This window comes from Leguminivora glycinivorella, chromosome 13, assembly GCF_023078275.1.
Source record: "Leguminivora glycinivorella isolate SPB_JAAS2020 chromosome 13, LegGlyc_1.1, whole genome shotgun sequence".
Classification (NCBI taxonomy): domain Eukaryota; kingdom Metazoa; phylum Arthropoda; class Insecta; order Lepidoptera; family Tortricidae; genus Leguminivora; species Leguminivora glycinivorella.
In genome coordinates, this window is record NC_062983.1 from 10,222,438 (window position 1) to 10,243,530 (window position 21,093).

Here is a 21,093-nt window from a genome sequence, read left to right on the forward strand (position 1 = left end):
GAGGCATGGGGTCCTTGGCTTTGTCAGCTGACTGAGACTTATATATAACACTATTACATCTATTTGGCTCAATATTGAAGGCCAATAACTCCACTAAATATACAAATAATTTCTTTGGCAAAAATACCTTCCGTGGAGCTAGCATGAAGCGCTCAATGAATTTATTTAAGTCAAAGAAATGGTACTTTTTATTAACAGCTATGGCATGGTACATTAAAGAATTATAGTAAGCTATCTTACAATTATAGTCATATGATACATTTTCTGCATAAGGTAGTGCACATAATATAATTTTCCCCGCACCAGATTTTTCAATAACATTTAGTGTGGACATCAATTTATCTATGCTAAGCTTATCTACATTAAGACTATTTCCTAATAAAATTACTAATGTAGTACTGCTATCATAACATCCCTTTGAAATAAGGTCACATAAATGAGACAAAGTAATGTTTTGATAACAGTAATTTGTCACTTGTTGCTCTAACTGGTAGCTTAATAATGGGCCCATTCCTAACCCAATCTGATCTGAAAAAACAACAGTCTTACTGACTGCTCTAGGGGCTGTTTAACTACTGCCGCATGCCTAGTTGTGTCGTGGGCCACATCGGCTTGAATAATCTTTGCTGGTGGCATTTGGCCACAATTACAATGTTTTCCATTTAATAATGCCTTACACCGCTCCTCCAAATTTCTATTTTCTAGCAGCAATTTATTAAAAGCCTGTATGTGCTCCTCAACTTGTTTTTTAGTAGTCTCATACATGGTGGATACTGCCAAAAGCTCATCTTTCAGCCTGTTAATGTCGGCATTTAATTTCAGAAAATTTGATTCCTTGACTTCCAGCTCTGAATGACAGTCTTGAACCCTATTTTTCATAACTGTTAATGTATGTTTTAATTTACTATATTTTTTAATACATGCCTGGCCTTTGATCAGCTTTTGGGTTCTCCTAATATACCTATTAATCTTAATGTACTTTTTTAACTTATTACTACTATTAAAGAATACTATGTGTTTGGAGTCCCTACTCAATTGTGTTTCACCGCTTACCAACTCTTGGTACACATTCTGTAACTGCGAAGCATCATAGTGCTCCCGCTCTTTCCTAAACAAATTAAGTTCCTCATTAGCCGCACCCAGTTCTTCTTCTAACTGTGTGATGCGGGCCAAGGCCACTTCATGTGTCGAAGCGCACTGGTTGAAGGTGTCTATTGTGCCTTGCAAACGGTCCACTTCTCCGCGGGCATCAGTCAGCTGCACATCATTGTCCGCCAGCTCCCTTTTCAATTCTGAGTTTTTGTTGATTACTTTCTGGAGCTCCACTTCGCTTTCCTCCCTTTCCTCCAACAACTGCTTCGACAAGGCCCTCGACTCTTGTAGGTCCTGTGCTGTTGTTTTTAGCTGCATCTCTAGTTGTCGTGCCGTTGCCTTGCGAGTTTCGGTCGCAATATTGGTGTCCATTGTCACTCGTCTGGCTTTCTGAAAGATGTAATAAAAAAGGATGAGTACTTATCTCAACAGAGATTGAAAGATTTGCCAAGATGACGACAGAGATGAGAGCTGTAGGAATGAATAGTGTGCAGTGTGTCAGTAGTCGGCAGTGTCTGTGGCGAATGTGTCTTGTCTCGTCTTGTGCTTCCACTAGTTCGTCAAGCAAAGGGAAACTGCACGGTGCCAATGTTGTTTGTTTGACGTTGCTCACGGCCGCAGCAATGAGCTTTGTTTGAGTGTAGAAATAAATGATAAATAAAACGGAATACTCTCCCCGTTTCAAACGCAGGTTCCAACGGCTGCGATCACTCGTTGACAGTTGGGTAGTCCTGCCTCAAAGTCCAATAAATACTCGGTGTAACGTTGTCAATTTCACCAAAACTGTATCACTGATAATACTTTACTACTTAAATTAACTAACAATGAGTAGAAGTCCTCTTTAAAGCTCAAAATATAATTAAATTTCAATATTTGAAATCAGCTGGTCACAGAGTCAACTTGACAGCTCGGCGACCGTTCGGAAACCTGACCACAAATGTCATATGACCTGTAGTGACTACTAATATGACGAAATAACTAACCTCCAAAGAACAAATTAGCTTTACCCAAATGTCATATGACCTGAAGTGACTAATATGATAAAATAATTGTAAACATTTATTTGTATTACAATCGGGCAATTCTCCATTTAAGCGATCCTAATTAAATTTGTTTTTGGGATAAATTTAAATATGTAATTCAATTAGCAAATATGGGACATAATAAAACTGCGTTGGTTATAAAGCAATGACACCAATTATATATTTACTCTTTAGAAACACATCAAATACTAAATCATAAACATGGTTACTATTAAGTTACGTATAATGAAATAGTAAAATATGCTTATTTTTAATTACAATTTCATTAGTCAGTTTCATCAATTTATTCAGGTAGTTTTCATTAATTAATTTTCATAGTTAAATACGGGTAATTATTATTAAATAATCAGACATTAAACAGCGTTGTAGAGTTGTTTATAACAAAACACTAAAACATTAACTTTTTAATTACATTTTCATTAATCCATTTCATAAATTAATTCAGACAATTTTCATTGAAAATAAATTCAGGTATTTATTAAATAATCAGATTAAGGTACTTCAAATAATTTCATAAATTAATTCAGACAATTATTATTATTATATAATCAGATTAAGGTACTTATCTCTGTTCGTGGCGCCGGTAGAACTAAAAGTGACTGCTCGCCGACGAGCAGTCCCTTTTATAACCAGTCCAGGTAAACTTGCCAACCGACCCGATTTCTTTGTCTACCGACATTATTGCCATAAATTTAAATGTTTGAGAGAAACGTACCTTAAAATGTTACAATTATTAAATATTATAATGGCAAATCCAACAAATTCAAGAATTTGTGTCTTGCCCTAGTCAACTGGTAGTTAAGGGCGTAATCCGTTATTCATTGTGCAATAAAGTTTCAATAAATATTCCGCCCCTAATCTCTGAAACTGTTCTGAAAAGTTTTAGATATGCAGATTATAGGAAACCCATAAGGAATGTATGAGTCATGGGACACACGCAGAAGCAGCACCCGCCAGGGTGCAAAGATTCTTTGAGAGTTCATGGAATCTAAAACGAACTAGGCTGTTGGATGAAAATGGTGAATGAAATACCTGTCTATAGGATAAAAATTCTACTACACAGCGCCAACTCGCCTCTTAGATTTTTTTTCATTTCAACCCGATCGTTAATTATATCCCTAACGCCAGCCAAAGCAAGTCAGAGATAGAGTCCTGGGTCACCTATCAGCACACTCGGTCGACGATATTTTGGTGCTAATAAAAAAAAAAATCGGCCAAGAGCGTGTCGGGCCACGCTCAGTGTAGGGGCTCAAGTTCCGAAGTTCTACTTTTGTGATTTTTATCATATTATTTTTTAAACAAATGGTTCAAAAGTTAGAGGGGGGGGACACACACTTTTTTTCCTTTAAGAGCGATTATTTCCGAAAATATTAAATTTATCAAAAAACGATTTTAGTAAACCCTTATTTATTTTTAAATTCCTATCCAACAATATATCACACGTTGGGGTAGGAATGAAAAAAAAAATCAGTCCCCACTTTACATGTAGGGGGGGTACCCTAACAAAACATTTTTTTCCACTTTTTATTTTACCACTTTGTCGGCGTGATTGAATATACATATTAGTACCAAATTTCAGCTTTCTAGTGCTAACGGTTACTGAGATTATCCGCGGACGGACGGACGAACGGACGGACAGACAGACATGGCGAAACTATAAGGGTTCCTAGTTGACTACGGAATCCTAAAAACAATAAATAGCTTTAAACCATATCCATAAAGATTAGACTACATTTCGATAATAGGTTTATCACATAAGGTTTAAAAGATATACTATCAAAGCCATTATTTAGTTCATAGACATATTGAAAACAAGTAAGTGGCCTTAGAAATTAATATTTTTTCGTTACAAATAAATTAATTTGTAATATTTTTGTGCAAGTCTCTTATAACTAAGCATAATCTATTTGTATAAATCAAAACAAAACATGGTAAAATTAACCAAAACCTGAAGTTTATAATTTTTATAGTTTAATTTCATTTGATATTATGATTGTAGGTTTTCAGTTAAATCCCATTTTAATGTCCCTTTTAAATGTTTGATTTTATTTGAAAAAGTAATAAAAATTAACAAAATTGTTGTGACCAGTGTGTATAATTGTCATTCGTCACCCTATTTCACAGCCGTTTTAAATACACCAAACATTTGGTTGCGAAAAATATATTATGTCTGTGCACTGTGATACGCTATTCCAACAAAAAAAAAAAACAGAGAGTAGTTCCCTAACCGTATGTAAGTACCTACAATTGCTTATTTTACTTTTTTTTTCAGGACAATATGTTAAAACTACTAGCCACCTTGCTTTTATTAAGCAGCTATGCAAATAGTGAAAAGTTCAATTTCACAAATTACGCCCTATACAGGGTAACCCCGAGCACCGCTGAAGAACTAGAAATACTAAATTCCATGCTATCTAACCCTCAGTTAGATTTCTTCGAAGATCCAGTAATTGTCAATGAAATGGTCAGCGTAGTAACATCACCTGGATACAGAAAAACGTTTGATGATATATTAAAAGCAAATAGTATTGATGCTGAAGTTACTATTGAAAATATACAAACGTAAGTAATTTAAGCATGATCCCCTAAAACATAATATTACATAGGACTTATTGACCAGTGAGAAGATATAGGTAACGCACGGAAAATAATGGTCACACAGAGATGAGAGTATATATTAAAAATAAAATTCAGGGTCAAACGCGATTAGCCAACCTTTTGTATCACATGATTGTTTGATCAGTGAAAAGATGATTCAACTTTTTTTTCTCAATTCAACTCAATTTAAGATGTTTCTGTTTGTAGGGTAATTGACAACGAAAAACACGGCAAATATATTCAACGCAATGTGCAATCTATGACATGGGACGCGTACTATCCTTTGGAGGACATATACTCTTGGCTTGATGACATAGCTGCTGACAACAGTGATATAGTTACAATAATAAAAGGAGGAGAGTCATATGAACGAAGAGAAATTAAAGGAGTTAAAATTTCTCACGGTAGCGGTAGAAAGTCCATATTTATTGAAGGAGGTATACATGCTAGAGAATGGATAGCTGACGCAACAGTAAACTACATTATTACTCAGCTCTTGTATAGTGAAGATCCGGAAGCGCAAGCTGCTGCTAGAGATTTCGATTGGTACATATTTCCCTGCACAAACCCTGATGGTTATGTTTGGACATGGACAGACGTAAGTTTCTATACCTATGTGTTAAATAACATATTGCATTTTTTTTATTATTATAGCGAAGATTTTTTTTTTATGTTTTGGTTTCTATTTTAGTTCAGACTGTGGCGTAAAAACAGGCGTCCCGTTGGAACTGAATTTGGAATTGATTTAAACAGAAATTGGGACAGCAATTGGATGCGTAAGTAACTTTTGTGTTAAATAAATGAAAAATAGTACCGCAAATGTAAGCAGAATTAACATTAAGTAATCATTATATGTTACGATTCCAATAAAAATAAATGATAAAAAGGATGTGTCAATATTACAGTCGAAAACTAAACCTTATAATTATCTCTCTGATTTGCGAGGTCTATAGTGCCTATACTTATTTTGATCTAAACTATCCTGCAGAACTTTGCAGAAAGAGTTAATTGACTGGTGAAATAATTAGAATGAAAAATGTTTGTCTTTACAGTTAAAGGTTCCAGCAATGATCCTTCTAGCGACATCTATGCTGGTACCGGTCCGTTTTCCGAACCCGAAGCAAGTTCTTTAGCCGCCTATATAGAAAGCGTTGCAGAAAATATGGAAATGTATATCAGCTTCCATTCTGCGGGGCAATGCTTATGGTTCCTTACGGAAATACTACTGACCGGTTGGACAATTATGAAGATTCGGTAATTATTAATTCATACTGATCCTCGTAAGTTGATTTTTGAAACGAACTTACATCATTAGTTAGGTTCTAGTGCGAAAATATTTTCCTTCGTATTTTTACGGAAACGTAGTACGTGTCATGCTATTTTAGTCAGTCTCAGTACAAAACTTACTGACTACTGATACAGTCTGAACTAGCATAACAAATACGAACGTTTCCGTAAAAACTTTTTAACAAAAAATAAAACCGCCTTCAAAAATAAGCGCGTTACAAAACACCTGTACCTCTAATGTAGGAAGTCGTTCTTTTAATTTTACCTTTTGTATTATACAGATATCATGAAAAATTACAATTTTATGGAGAAAGTGACCAGAGGGCCAAATTTTTACCTACTGCAATAAAATATACATATAATTTTTCCGCAACATTTTTACGCTATCGCGATAACTTACCTACGTATTAAAAAAACGTGCTAGTCACACTGATTAAGATTATAAAATTATAAGTAGACAACAAGTGATTAATGTACAGTGAGCTGAAAAAGTGCATGGCGAATTTATCAACGAAATTCATTCATAATTTGTCCATGCGATTTCGTAGCTCACTTACCAACTCCTTATTTTTGTACTTTTGTGGGTGTCGGCGTCGTAGAAGTAATCTGTGGGATATGGGTTAAATTGTGGCGTCAGCGATAGGCTGGCACCCTGTCACTTCTATATCACTTCAGTATTTTTTTTCAACTCCTTAGTTGCCAAGAGTGGCACTGAAGCTTGAGCGGTTTCATGTACTCTGCCCTTACGTTTGGGAATATAGGCAAGACCTTATGTATGTTTACAAAGTCCCTTTTTTATGGTTAATTTATAATTTGTGTTCTTTTTTTTATTACAGGTGAAAATCGCCCGCAGAGCTATAGGCTCTTTGACAGTGCGATACGGAACGAAATATGTGGCTGGCAATGTGGCTAAAGTAGTTTGTAAGTAATTTTCATATAGTCGTATTTTATTGTCTATTAAATGCTAGTCACATAAATCTTTAAAAAACGCTATAAACATGTAAACACAGTTAATGAAAGGTTTCTGCGTACAATGCTAAAATTGTTTTATCTCTAGGAGGCTTTAGGACCCAAGGATAGATTTAAGACAAAAAGTCGCCAAGATTAATTTTTTTATAGCTAATGGAAGTTGCGGTCAGTCACTTGACTTTTTTGAACTTCTGAAATAGCCAATAACGGTAACGGTTTTTTTTTTAGATGAAGCAACGGGAGCTAGTACAGACTGGGTAAAAGAAAAACTACGTATACCTCTCACGTACACCTATGAACTTCGAGACCTTGGTGAATATGGTCATCTTCTGCCCGCTGAGCAAATATTACCCAACAATGAAGAAATTTGGGATTCGGTACTCGCCTTAATAAGGGAAGGTCGAGCTTTGGGCTACTTCAATTCTGCTTCTATCATTTCAGGATCGTTTGCTTCTAGGAGTAGATTCTAGGAGTTTTGTTATATCTTGTAAATTAAGAGGAAGATAAAACATCGACAACTTTAAAATCATTTACATGTTCATGCTCATAATTATAGTTTAGGAACATTCTATGCATTGTATTTCGCTTGGTATTTCGTACGTTGCGATTTTTCTATTTCGGCGTTTAAAGCAATTGATAATTTGTCTGTACATAATTCTGCACAATGCCTTAGATAAGGATCCTCTTTCACCAGCCAATTTTCAGAAAATTCGTCTTTGTACGGGACACCAGTAGCCTATTTCATGGAATGCTCCTTTAACATGTTTTTCAATGGATATATTTTTAACTTTTATTAATTTGTTATTCTTAATATATTTGTATTTATCATTATAAAGATCGTATTTAACTTCATGATTTTATGCTTCAAGTGTTTTTTCTTATTTTCTTTAAGCAAAACAATTCTGTGTAATATCAATGTTTACTGTAGTAAAACTTATTTCAACTTTCACGATTTTTACACATATATAAAATTGTTGCAAACGGGACTTCATTTTATTATTATGAAATGGACTTACTCTTGACCACAAACTAGCCAAATGAAAAAAATAATAATAAATAAAATATGTATATTATTCGTCTTAAATTTATTCAGTTAATTTTATGAAACATTGATAATGATGTTCGGTATTTATCGTTGATAATTTGATAAAAGACCATTTATGTCAAAGCGGTGAAATGTAATCTATATAGATTAGCCTGTATTTTTGATAATTATTTTATTGGACAAGGCTTAAAATGGAACGTTTTAAAGATATTACTTTATATCTTAAACATATTGGATAAGGTAAGTCCCATTGTTTTGAAGATGTTTATTTTTATTTATTGTCTGTGTGTATGTTTATTTCACAATAGTTTTGATTCGTATCTATTCATTCTAAACTCATACAGACTCTATAATCTTGCACCAAACTAGGGAATGCTCCCGGGAATTCCCGGTACCAAAAGTACCGGGAAATCCCGGGATTTTTGAACTCTTTGGGTACCGGTACTGATGTTATAAAATCCCGGTTCTTCGGTACTTTTCGGTACTGAAAAATGGACAAAGATTACAAACTAAAACGCATTTAATCACTTCAAAAATTTGAACGTAAACGATGGAATATCCATTGAATGCTGTACAAATGTAATGTAAATAGTTTCAAACGCGTTAGACTCGTCCCGTTCGGTATTCATCGGCTATGATCGGGACCTCGGCGTCGGTTATACTTAGAGGGTAAACCAAACTAACTTTGCTAATGTTAGAATTAGTTGAGGTCTGTATGGTTTCTTGCACATGTCGTCCAGGTTTTTGAAAGTATGCTTAGAACGCAGTCTGGTATACTATAATTTTGGTCCTAAATAATAGGCGACCAGGATAAAATTCTAACAATAGTCACCAAATTCTACAAAACCCTTTACGCCGAATCTCCCACATACCCACAGCCTGTGCCTGATTTAGAAGAAAGCTTCAAAGCTATCCCGCCAGTTACGGAACAAGAAGTATATAATATGTGGCTCTTATTATGGTTCTTCAAAAAATGAAATACACGGGAAAAGCCCTGGCGAGGATGGAATCACCACCGAAGCACTGAAAGTAGGAGAACGTACTTTGATCCCGTATATCACCAAACTGTTTAATACTATAATAACCACTCAAACTTTTCCACAAAAAATGTGCCACTCCAACATCATTCTGCTTCATAAGAAGGAAGACAAGTCTGATATAGGAAACTCCCGTCCTATCAGTCTTGTCTCCCATCTGTACAAGATATTTCTTAAAATCGTAGAAGACCGTATCTCGGGAACACTCGATCGGCACCAGCCGCCCGAACAGGCTGGATTCCGTCCAGGCTAGAGATGGGTAGGGGTGAGTAAATACTGAGTATTTACCCGTAATTTACTCAAAGCACCGAGTAAATACTCGTATTTACTCATTTGGGTGAGTATAAACTGTTACCTAAAAATAATTTAAAAAATGAGATTTAAGTACTTAGTCGTGTTTATTTTAACTGTGTGGACATGTTTAAATGAGATTTATATTATTAGAAGCTTATGGGAGTCTTAGTTTGTCGAAAAAAGGTAATCTTTGTGAGAAAAAAATAGTGATAATGTTTAGTTAGCAGTTTTGTTTTAAGAAAGCAGGTATTTACAGTAAAAGTATGAGACTTCAATGAAATTCATGTTCTAGATAACGGCATGACGTTCGGAAGTGATTGTTAATGGCACTTACGACCTTTTATTAAGGGTTTTCTAAAGAAAACTCAAAAATGGCTCAGCTGGTGACGTTTAAAGTACTAGTTTTGTGTTTTGTATTATATGGCCAATAATTTGACGGTTTCTGGATATTTCTCCAACAACGAATTCGAAAGTTATAAAGGTATAAACATTATTTCGGCCTTAATTATCGTTTTATTCCAAAACTGTTCATATTATTAAAAAACTTTTTTAGAAACATTCAACTAATTTTTAAAGACCTATCAGATGATGTATAACACACTGGTAATTTCTGAATTTTATTTTTGTGAAAAATAGTTACATGTATGGAGAGCACGTCTTTAAAATAAAATTAATATAAATTTGATTACTTAACTTAGTAGTCGATAACAAAATACACCAATATTTCTAATTTGTATTTCCATTTCAGCACGCGAAATAGTTTATACCCATCAATTTGAGTAAAAACGAGTAAATACGGGTATTTTGAGTAAATACTGAGTATTTACTCGATATTTACTCTTGAGTATTTACTCACTACCCATCTCTAGTCCAGGCCTCTCCACCACCGACCACCTACAAGCCCTTAATCAAATTATCGAAAAATGCCAAGAATACAAAATCCCAGTTTACATCGCATTTGTCGATTACTCTAAAGCTTTCGACAGTCTTCATCACAATTCCATTTTCACAGCTTTACGCAATCAAAATATATATCCCAGTTACATTCGACTCATAACTTAAGCGAAAACTCATGGACATGGGACACCACGCTGCGCTCCAAAACAAAAATAGTCAATGTAGTTCGGAAAGCGGCAAAGCTGAAGTGGGACTGGGCCGGTCATGTCTGCCGAATGCCGAACGAGCTATGGGCCAAGATTATCACAGAGTGGCAGCCCAGGCTAAAACGGGGACCCGGCAGACCACGTATGCGATGGCGGAACGAGTTGGACTCCTTTTTAAAAGAATGGCCGAGGACTGCACAAAACCGGGAGGAATGGAAAAAGCGGGGGGAGGCCCTTGCCCAGCAGTGGGACATCGCAGGCTCTTAATAATAATAAAAAGTAATGAGGTGTTTGTGACACCATAAAAAATAATGAGATGTTTGGCCAATACGTATCCAACAATCTCTGCATCAAGCGAGAGATTGTTGGATACGGTCGACCTAAGGTAGCAAAACTTATCGACGACTTCCATTTTATGTTTTATTCATAATTTTACAACAAATGTACTAGTAAACCCTCAGTACCGAAAAGTACCGAAGAACCGGGATTTCCCGGTTCTTTCCCAGTACCGGAAATCTCAGTCCCGGTTCTGGGACTGGTACCGGTTCTGCATTCCCTACACCAAACTAACTATCTCTATTTTATGAAATTGTTGACTGGAAGGGAATGCCTTAAGGCACCAAGTCCACTAAACTTGTACTTTTTGTTATTAAATTTTGCAATAACAAAGTTTGAATAATTAAATATCGAATATTTTAACTAAAAACCAATATTGTACAAATCAATTATATTTAAACAGTAATTATAGTCAATAAGTTTAATAAGACTGTAGCGGCGTTTAATTGGTGAGGCTAACTTACATTCGTCCAGAGGCGCTTGTGGGGCCACGTGGAAACACTTTGGGAAAATCCTCACACTAAAACGATTGTCACATATAAACGGAAGCTTAGGTCACTGGGTTTTGATATCACTTGAATGTCAATTTTCACGTTTGTGTCGCGCCGGTGCACCGATAACTATTTTTAATTCGTAATAACGGGAGCGCAGATCATGGCGCTCGCACGATCGAAGAGAGAAAGTTTTTCTTTATTCCCGCCAGGTGGCGTTGTAGGCGCACCGGAAAGTCGCTTTGGGACTTCTGTAATTGCCAGCTCCAAAAAACTGTGCTACATATACATGGAAAAAGTATTCTTTCTAAATTGTGTTGCCTTGTATGTATGAAAATGAAATAACTATTTAACTATATCAAGAAAAGAAATTAAAACTAAAAATCTCTGTTCCTCGACGGAACATGCCGCTCACCTTAAAAGACACGGAGTGACTTTTAAAAGAAATAAAAAAAGAAACTATACGAAAGTATACCAAAATATTTTATGAAACTTATATTTAACTTAACATTAAGAGTCGTAACGATTGTATAAGTTTATTCTAAAGGTAAGGGACAGACCTTCACAACAGGTCGTTTGAACAACGTGTTCCCGCTTTTCAATGTTACGACGCGAATAACTTGATCGCTGCCCGGATGGACAGCATGAACGCGCGCGAGTTTCCACTGCAGCGGCGGCAGGTGGTCGTCGCATACCACAACAACAGTACCTTCACGAACGGCGGGACCGCGGTCTTGAAGCCACTTTGTACTTTGTTGCAGTTGATGGAGATATTCACGACTCCATCGACGCCAGAAATGCTGGACAGCTTGCTGTATCCAGCGCCAACGTGTAAGACGATTAGGGTTCTCGTCTATCACAGAAACGTCCGGTAGGGCCGTTAAGGGCTCACCGATTAAGAAATGGGCCGGCGTAAGAGGTAAAGGATCCGCGGAGTCCGAACTTAGAGCGCAGAGCGGACGACTGTTTAATACAGCTTCGATTTGACACGTCAAAGTGTGCATACAATCATATGTTTGCGTTTGTGTACCTATTACGCGATGTAAATGAGTTTTGAAACTCTTAACACTTTCGAAACCGGGCTCTACGCGGCGCTACGACATTTTCGCTACATACGGGGAAACCCATGTAATCGGCTACGCTTCTACGAGCGGTGTGCCCGACAGTCGGGTTCTTGGTAGCGAAAGTGTTAACAGCCGCTTCAAATAATCCACCGAAATGACTAGCATAAGGTGGTTGAAAATGTCAAGTTAATCCTTGTTTTAAAGTTTGTTGATTAAGGGCACTCATGACCGAATCATTACGTAAAAAAGTATATAACTCTTGAAGGTAATTATTACAACCAACAAAGTTACGTCCGCAATCGGTATATATATCCGTACAATATCCTCGACGGGACGTGAAACGTCTAGACTAAGAAAAGTAAGCTACCCTGGACATAATTCAATAACTCGTCCTTTTTGATATTTTATCGGGTATTATTATTAAGCATCAAATAGTAATTATGTACATAGATAAAAAAAATACGATCGTATTCATATCTTATAAAAATCGTGAGATATAGTACATTATCCAACTTTTCGCTAACAGCAAAATAGTTAACCGAAAACTTTGTTAGATTAACTTTGTGGTGCACTCAAATGCGATCAGTTATTTGCGATATTACAAAGAAAATAAATCTGATTGTGTACTTTTTTTACCGTTTTCATTTAATGTGAATATCTAGGTAGGTAAAAATGGTGACCATGATATATATATATATATCAATTTGCATTGTATTGAGTATATATAGACATTTAGCACCGATCTTAAACATATATTTTTAACGCTTATAGAAACATGAATTTCTCAGTAGGTATAAATTGTAACTGAGATTTTTTTGCTTAAGACCAGGTTTTTGTGTACTATAATCATGATTTTATCAAAATTAATACTGTGAAGGTCGCGCTTAAGAAACTGTAAATGTCAGTAATTTAAAAGGGTGCAAAGTTGTCGTAGAGCGGCTGGCGCGGGGCGGGGGGAGCGCGCGGGGCGCGGGCCGGGGAGAGCGCGCCGCGCACCGGCCGCGTCACCGCGGCGGATCGGTTTACATTGGTACCAAATTTCAGCTTTCTAGTGCTTACGGTTACTGAGATTATCCGCGGACGGACGGACAGACAGACAGACAGGGGGAAACTATAAGGATTCCTAGTTGACTACGGAACCCTAAAAAACATTCAGTCGAATTGAGAACCTCCTACTTTTTTTGAAGTCGGTTAAAAAAACAACCTTTATTGCCGGCCGGCAAACGGCTAACCGATTGAAACAGAAACATAAATGAAAAGAGAGGGCGAACGGCGACACCTGCGTGTCAGCGATTTCAAAGGTAAGCGCACGTGCACCCGATCTTCGCTACCTACGCCCAGGTGCGGGCGCGGATTTCGACCTTCGCGCCGTGCAATAGAATTCAATGTCGGCTGCTCGTGTGCGGTCTGTTTGTTTTATAGAGTGGCGGCATTTTCAACATCAAAGGGTGAGCCTATTTTGTGCAAAATTCTGTTATATCAATAACTTCTCACGTCACTAGATTATCGACTTTGAATGTCGAGTATATTTATAGTATCATCACTTTATTTCAGTGTACGAATTTCGTATGTGTTAAAAATCATAGTTCTAGCTTCATAAACCAGGGAGGAAATAATGGAGAGCGTTTATATGTCTTGTTTTGCCTTAATTCAATATCATCACATATTTTTGTTGCTGATAAAATAATACATCCTATATATCAAGCGGCGCGCCACCTGTGCGACGCTCGAGTTGTGTCTGCTAGCGGCGCGTCGCTTGAGTTGCCTGCGCCGCCTGCGCCGCGCCGCTTCAGTGTAATTTAAAAAACGTCTCCTCAGTACATTTTGTATAGGAAAGACGTAAGACGCGCCTCAAGCGACGCCGCGCCCCGTCGCCGCCACCGCGCCGCCGCCACCTCGTTAAATTACATTCAGGCGGCGTGGCGGAGACGTCCGTTGCGCGCCCCGAGACACGCGACGCTCTGGTGTGGTCGGTCACTAAGGGTGCATTGGGGTGATTTCGAATCACAGAAATACTCGGGTAATGTCGAAAGGGGTTCTTGATATGATGGAATAAGTTGTAATTTTTATGTGACTTTCGAAATTAGACGACTTTCGAAATTACCCCGTTGCACCCTATTACTTAATGGCCTCATAAACGGTATGATTTATTCATTTAAACATTATTGCACAGTAAAAAAATTTACAAAAGGCGAACGTAATACCTACCAAAAGGCATTTTATCTTTACGATCGGTCGTAAGACATTAATCGAAACGACCGATCGGACCAATCGACAATGTATTTTTTTTATTTTAATATCGTTATCGTTAACGATATCATTGTTCGCATATGATATCGGACATCGTAGCAAAATCCTGTGCAATCATGAATATCGCAACGATGGATCAAAAGTGTGTGGCCGCTGGCGACCAACGATTCGATTTTAGGTTTTAGTGACATACCTATTAAACCTGGCGTTAACTAGGCTTGCGGAATCGAATCGAAAAAAAACTGCCTTCTATACATTTACTTTGAACAGCGAATTCGATTCATCGCATCGGCAATGAATGCAATCTCATCGTAAATATAGGCGATGTTGAACGTACATGTGCATCAGCCACTACATTTAATATAAATAAAATCCCATAATAATAAAATAAATAAATAAATAAATAAATAAATATTATAGGACATTCTTACACAGATTGACTGAGCCCCACGGTAAGCTCAAGAAGGCTTGTGTTGTGGGTACTCAGACAACGATATATATAATATATATAAATACTTATATACATAGAAAACATCCATGACTCAGGAACAAATATCTGTGCTCATCACACAAATAAATGCCCTTACCGGGATTCGAACCCGGGACCGCGGCGTAGCAGGCAGGGTCACTACCGACTGCGCCAGACCGGTCGTCTAATAATAACTTGCAGCACAGAATATATATTAGTACAAGTATAAAAGACTCACTGCTTTGCTTTATGGTTCACAAAATGCCGCCCGCTCTTCATAATTCTTACCTACATCCTACATACATTCAATAATCACAAAATTACAATTTTGAAAAAACCCCCGACCGCGACCTAGTGGACCTATTTTCATGAAACGTGGCTAAGAACACTCCGACTAACTCAGCTTTCAGACAAAAAAAACTAAATCAAAATCGGTTCATCCATTCGAGAGCTACGATGCCACAGACAGACAAATAGACAGACAGACAGACAGATAGACATACACACAGACAGACACGTCAAACTTATAACACCCCTTCGTTTATGCGTCGGGGGTTAAAAACGTACCTAACGCGAGCAGACGACATTGAGTTCTACTGCCCCGCGAGAAGGTCGCCATCTACTGCCGCCGTCATGTCCTTGTAGGCCTTCTAGCTCGGCGAAAGAATCGTGATCGCGGAGTGCGCGGGCCCTGATTATAATTATTTTGTCCAGTTATTATAATAACCTATACAAAAAGTACCGATAGAATAGGTATTCTAATCTATATCTGCATAGAACTATTTAAAACAAACCACAAAAGTTCATAGTTGATCGTTATTGGTACAGTCAGCAATTCAGCTGTGAATACAGATAAAGTGCCAAATATATGTATACACACACCTTAATGTACCAAATACCAACACTTGTACAGGAAATAAAATACTCTATACATATTTTTGGCACTTTGTCTTGCCAGCTGTGTTGTTGACTGTACACGATCTAAAAAGGAGCCGAACGGTTATTATAATTATACGCGGTGACTTGCGTAGTCGGCGGCCGCGCGATACATGGTGCTGTCTCTGTTCAGGCCCCGTAGCCGAATGGCATTTCTCCGACGCAAAACGAAAACGAAACGCAGTCTGGCTCTGTCGCGCCAATACGCAAGAGCGATAGAGATAGATATCTACTAGCGTTTCGTTTCGTGAGCGTTTGTGCCATTCGCCTACGCACCCTGTTCTCACTACCACGAATTTGAAGAACAATATTGCTGTCTCTCTCAATCTTTAGGCGTCATTCATATATTACGTCATACTAAATGTGACAATCCATGTTAAAGGATTAAAAAAGCGTGACATTGGGGGGTCCAAATAGGCGTCATTCATATATTACGTCATACTAAATGTGACAATCCATGTTAAAGGATTAAAAAAGCGTGACATTGGGGGGTCCAAATAGTAAGTCCATAAACCACGTCTTTGACCAACGTGAGTGATATCTCTGTCACTCTTTACGTCTTTACTAACAGAAATTTAAATAACAATAGTGCTATCTCTGTCACTCTTTACTAACAGAAATTTAAATAACAAAAATGCTATCTCTGTCACTCTTTACTACCAGGAACTTAAATTATTATAGTGCTATCTCTGTCACTCTTTACTATCAGGAACTTAAATTGTTATAGTGCTATCTCTGTCACTCTTTACTACCAGGACCTTAAATTATTATAGTGCTATCTCTGTCACTCTTTACTGTGTGCGGGAAGTGCACATACCACGAGTTTGACTAACATGAGTGCTATCTCTATCACTCTTTACTACCAGGAACTTTAATTATGAGAGTGCTATCTCTGTCACTCTTTACTACCAGGAACATAAATTTTATTATTATAGTGCTATCTCTGGCACTCTTTACTACCAGGAACTTAAATGATTATAGTGCTATCTCTGTCACTCTTTACTGTGTGCGGGAAGTGCACATACCACGAGTTTGACTAACATGAGTGCTATCTCTGTCACTCTTTACTACCAGGAACTTAAATGATTATAGTGCTATCTCTGTCACTCTTTACTGTGTGCGGGAAGTGCACATACCACGAGTTTGACTAACATGAGTGCTATCTCTGTCACTCTTTACTTCTAGGAACTTAAATATTTTTTTCGGTTTCGCTTTCGGTTTTGGTCTTGGTTTCGGTGTCGGTTTTGGTGTAGGTTTCGGTGTCGGTTTCGGTTTCGATTTCGGTGTTCGTTTCCATTCCCGTTTCGGTTTCCGTTTTCGTTTTCAGTTTTGTTTTTGTTTAAACTAACAGAACTAAAACTAAAACCAAAACCAAAACCAAACCAGAAACGGGAAACCGAACACGGGAAACCGGATATCGGATACCGTATATCGGATACTGGTTACCGGTTACTGTCTACCGTTTACCGGATACCGGTTACCGTCTACCGGTTACCGGATACCGGTCACCGTTTACCGGATACCGGTTAACGGTCATTGGTTACTGGTTACCGGTTACCGGTCATCTCTTCTAATAGTTACGAAAAAGATATTATCGCGAGCGTTTCGCTGGTCTTCAATTAAATGCTGTCTTATCAAAGTTTTTGTTGTAGAAGATAACGAGGTTCAATTTCAGAATTATCTGATATCGTATACATTTTATCCTCACTAGATAAGTACATACCTGTTCCAAACTAAAGTTAGGCACAGCAGCGATCCCCTCGTCGCATTGTCCCGGAAAGATCACGGGTACTCCCGATTCAGGTACGGGATAGTAGAAGCATCCATCAGGACTCTGGTCTCTTATTTGATAATAACGGTCGTCCAAAACAGGTATCGATGCAATGACAGCATTGATTGTGGCGTTGGCCTCGGCTGATAGCTCTTTAGTCCTGCTGAGCTTCCAACTCCAAACTGGAAATGATCAGAAAAGTCACGATTTTGTAAATAAGAACACTACATACATCCATATTGATGTAGCTACAGTAAGCTGTAGAGTAGTGACCCCTTGTGAACTAATTTCAAGTGCAAATGGGGTCACTTAGCTCTGCAGCTGCGTACATACGTATCTATAGATAGAACCGTGAAAATGAAAAATGAAAATGAAATATTTATTTTTCAAGTAGGCATATTACAATGCGCATATGAACGTCAAATAAAGCTACGCCGGCTCTAACCCTACGCCTCAGCCTCGAGAAGATTTCAGTCCCCCCTCAGTTGGGAGGGGGGTATCCACTATGGGACCGGCAAGAAACTCGGCGGGCAACTTCTTTTCAAAACATTACATCTTATAACTAACATGCATTAAATAACAAGATACAATTTAACATGCAAAAGTATTCATCAAAGAATATGAACAGACTAGGTACTCTATGGCAATTAATTTCAATAAATTATATTATTGCTTAATAATACGTCGTTCTTCTTCAGAGAAAACATATCAAATTGTCACAGAAGAAAAAGATAATATGAATCTCAATATCATTAAATATGTAATTTACCTACACAACATAAAATATAAAATATTTGATGTGCTTTCTTATCTGAACTGTGTCCTCTATACATAATACAATTATTTTAATTGCTATTCGTTTTTTGTAGTTTCTGGTTCGGGCCATGCATGTTTGTCTGTCAAATAGTCCTCGACTCTGTAATAAGCCTTTAACATCAATGATTTTTTTAAGTAGTTCTTAAGAGCTGGGAGGGGTAATCTCAAAGCAGTGTCAGGTAACTTATTATAAAAATGAATGCATTGCCCAACAAATGACTTCTGTACTTTACGGACACGAAACTTCTTTATGGCAAGCTTATTTTTGTTTCTAGTGTTATAATTATGGATATCAGAATTCTTAGTGAAACAGTCTAAATTCTTAACAACATAAATTATACTATCATAAATGTATTGGGAAGCTACAGTTAAGATATTAATTTCTTTGAAGAGTTCTCTTACTGATTCACGTGTTCCTAAGTTGTAAATAGAACGAATGGCTCTCTTTTGTAATACAAAGATAGTCTGTATGTCAGCTGCTTTGCCCCAAACCAGAATACCGTATGAACGTGTGTATTAACCGAGGCGAATACATGGCCTGATGGAGGGTGCTAACAAGGTGCCTGTTCATTCTTGGTGATATATGGTCTACTCTGCTCAAGAAGATTTATACCAGTATCTCTCAATTGTGAGCAGCATTTACTTTTGACACTGAGGCCTATTCTAATTCGCCAGTTTGATATTAGTTTCAATATTGTTATGATACGACCATAACACAACACTATAGGTATCTCATGTGCATCAAGGTTAAACTACAGTTTAGGCCCCTCTAATAATATTTGGATTGCCGTAGCTTGTAGAAATGTGTATTAAAGCAACTTTACCTCCTCTGGTGTCGGGGTCAATACTGTAGCAGGTGTAAACTAAAGAGTAGTTTTCGTAGTCGGTGTCCAACACCCAGTAGTCGGTTGAAGTCGTCACTGTAAGTAACCAGTATGATTTCAGCTTTTTGTTAATACATCGGACAAAAGGTTATTGCGGATTCCTACCTCCTTGATTTTTGATGAAAGAAAGAAAGAAAGAAAGAAAGAAAGAAATTTATTTGCTAGAATACTTATAACTAAGGTACAGATGTTCGTGTAAGTAGACAAGTAAAAGTATTCAGTCATCGTCATGACGACATGCAAATGTTTCTTAAAACTAAGTATTAAATTTATTAATTATACAAAATATATAACTAATATTAAAAAAATTACAAAATTAAAATCTACACATTCAACAATAATAATTAACTTCATTCCATTGTTATATAAATAAAAAAGTATGTCAACGACTAAATATAATTAAAAGAGTTATTGTCACGTAAATCACAAATTCACAATTATTATTATTCAATGTTACAATATGTTTTAAAATTACAATTAAAAAAATTAAAATTAATTTATAAAATTCAATATATCATTACTAGGAATGTAAAAATAAAAATTATAAAATAAAACAATATTCCATTCAGTCACTTCCGTTCATTCGTTTATGCTTCCTTCCCGTTCCACTACCATCCATCCCTCATTCATTCCACGATATTGGCGGTAGCCACACATACCTTTGAAGTTGGCTCCTTCTTCATTTTTATCCTCCATTTTGTAAAATTATCTTAAAAATAAAAATTAATTTTAACTGACAAATCGAGATTTTGTGAACCCAGAGATGGCTGATCGTGCTACAAAAGACTGTCTTCAAGTGTTCGTCGAGACTACAGGGTAAGTCATAAATCTTTTTTACTTTATAACGATACTTTGATCTTTGTAGAATTTAAAAGATGAGAGTACCCGTTGATAACCAAAAAATAGTTAAATATGTGAAATAAATGAAATTAACTATGTATTCCCTTGTTACAGAACGAGAAACCGGGTGAAATAGACCGCCAACATGTACCCCTGCCGGACCAGAAGATGCACGAGGGTGATTTTATTGCGCCATTCGCTTACTAAAGTCAGTATATTCTTGTACACTATAGAAACAGTGCTCCAAGAGAAAACTAGTCAAGTTCTTTTTAAATTGCGTACCATTCAAAAGTTTTACACTATTTGGCAAGGCATTATATAGAGTTATGCACATATTATATGCATTCTTTTTGTAAATGGCTAAGTGGTTTATATTTTCACATATTGATATAGGTACACTATTATAATCTATATTTAATTGAATTGGCACACTTTCATTTCATTTCATTTTTCATTTATTTTATTTCAATATAAACTTACAGTTAAACACCAAAACGTTTACATGAGAGTTAAAGAATTAATAACTAAAATACTAACCACACATAAGAAAAATAAATAAATAAAGAAACAGTACAAAATAAAATAAACATTCAAATTAACATAAAATCCTATAAAATCTTGTTCATAAACAACAATGTCACCAAAATATTTAAGCGTATATTGATAGTAATTAGATTAAAAATAAAATGCCAAAAGATACAATGAAATCAATAAAATAAATTAATCAAAACAAAATATGTTTAAAAACAAAAGACATTTTCTGCAAAA

At 36.6% G+C, this 21,093-nt stretch overlaps 2 protein-coding genes across 2 annotated transcripts in view; both read left to right on the forward strand.

Annotated features, from left to right (window-relative positions):
• The first annotated feature begins 4,048 nt into the window (after positions 1–4,048).
• Positions 4,049–7,841, forward strand: LOC125232755 (zinc carboxypeptidase-like). Its single transcript, XM_048138524.1, is given in 8 exon segments — positions 4,049–4,066; positions 4,408–4,697; positions 4,941–5,331; positions 5,425–5,509; positions 5,786–5,929; positions 5,932–5,987; positions 6,857–6,941; positions 7,218–7,841. Coding segments are annotated over 8 exon segments (1,296 nt in total). The 5' UTR covers positions 4,049–4,063; the 3' UTR covers positions 7,460–7,841.
• A 4,320-nt stretch (positions 7,842–12,161) lies between these two features.
• LOC125232759 (zinc carboxypeptidase-like) overlaps positions 12,162–21,093 on the forward strand; it is a 29,525-nt gene continuing 20,593 nt past the window's right edge. The window contains exon 1 of the mRNA XM_048138528.1: positions 12,162–12,214. Coding sequence (XP_047994485.1) covers positions 12,198–12,214 — 17 coding nt within the window. The 5' untranslated portion in view covers positions 12,162–12,197. The remainder of the gene's footprint in view (positions 12,215–21,093) is intronic.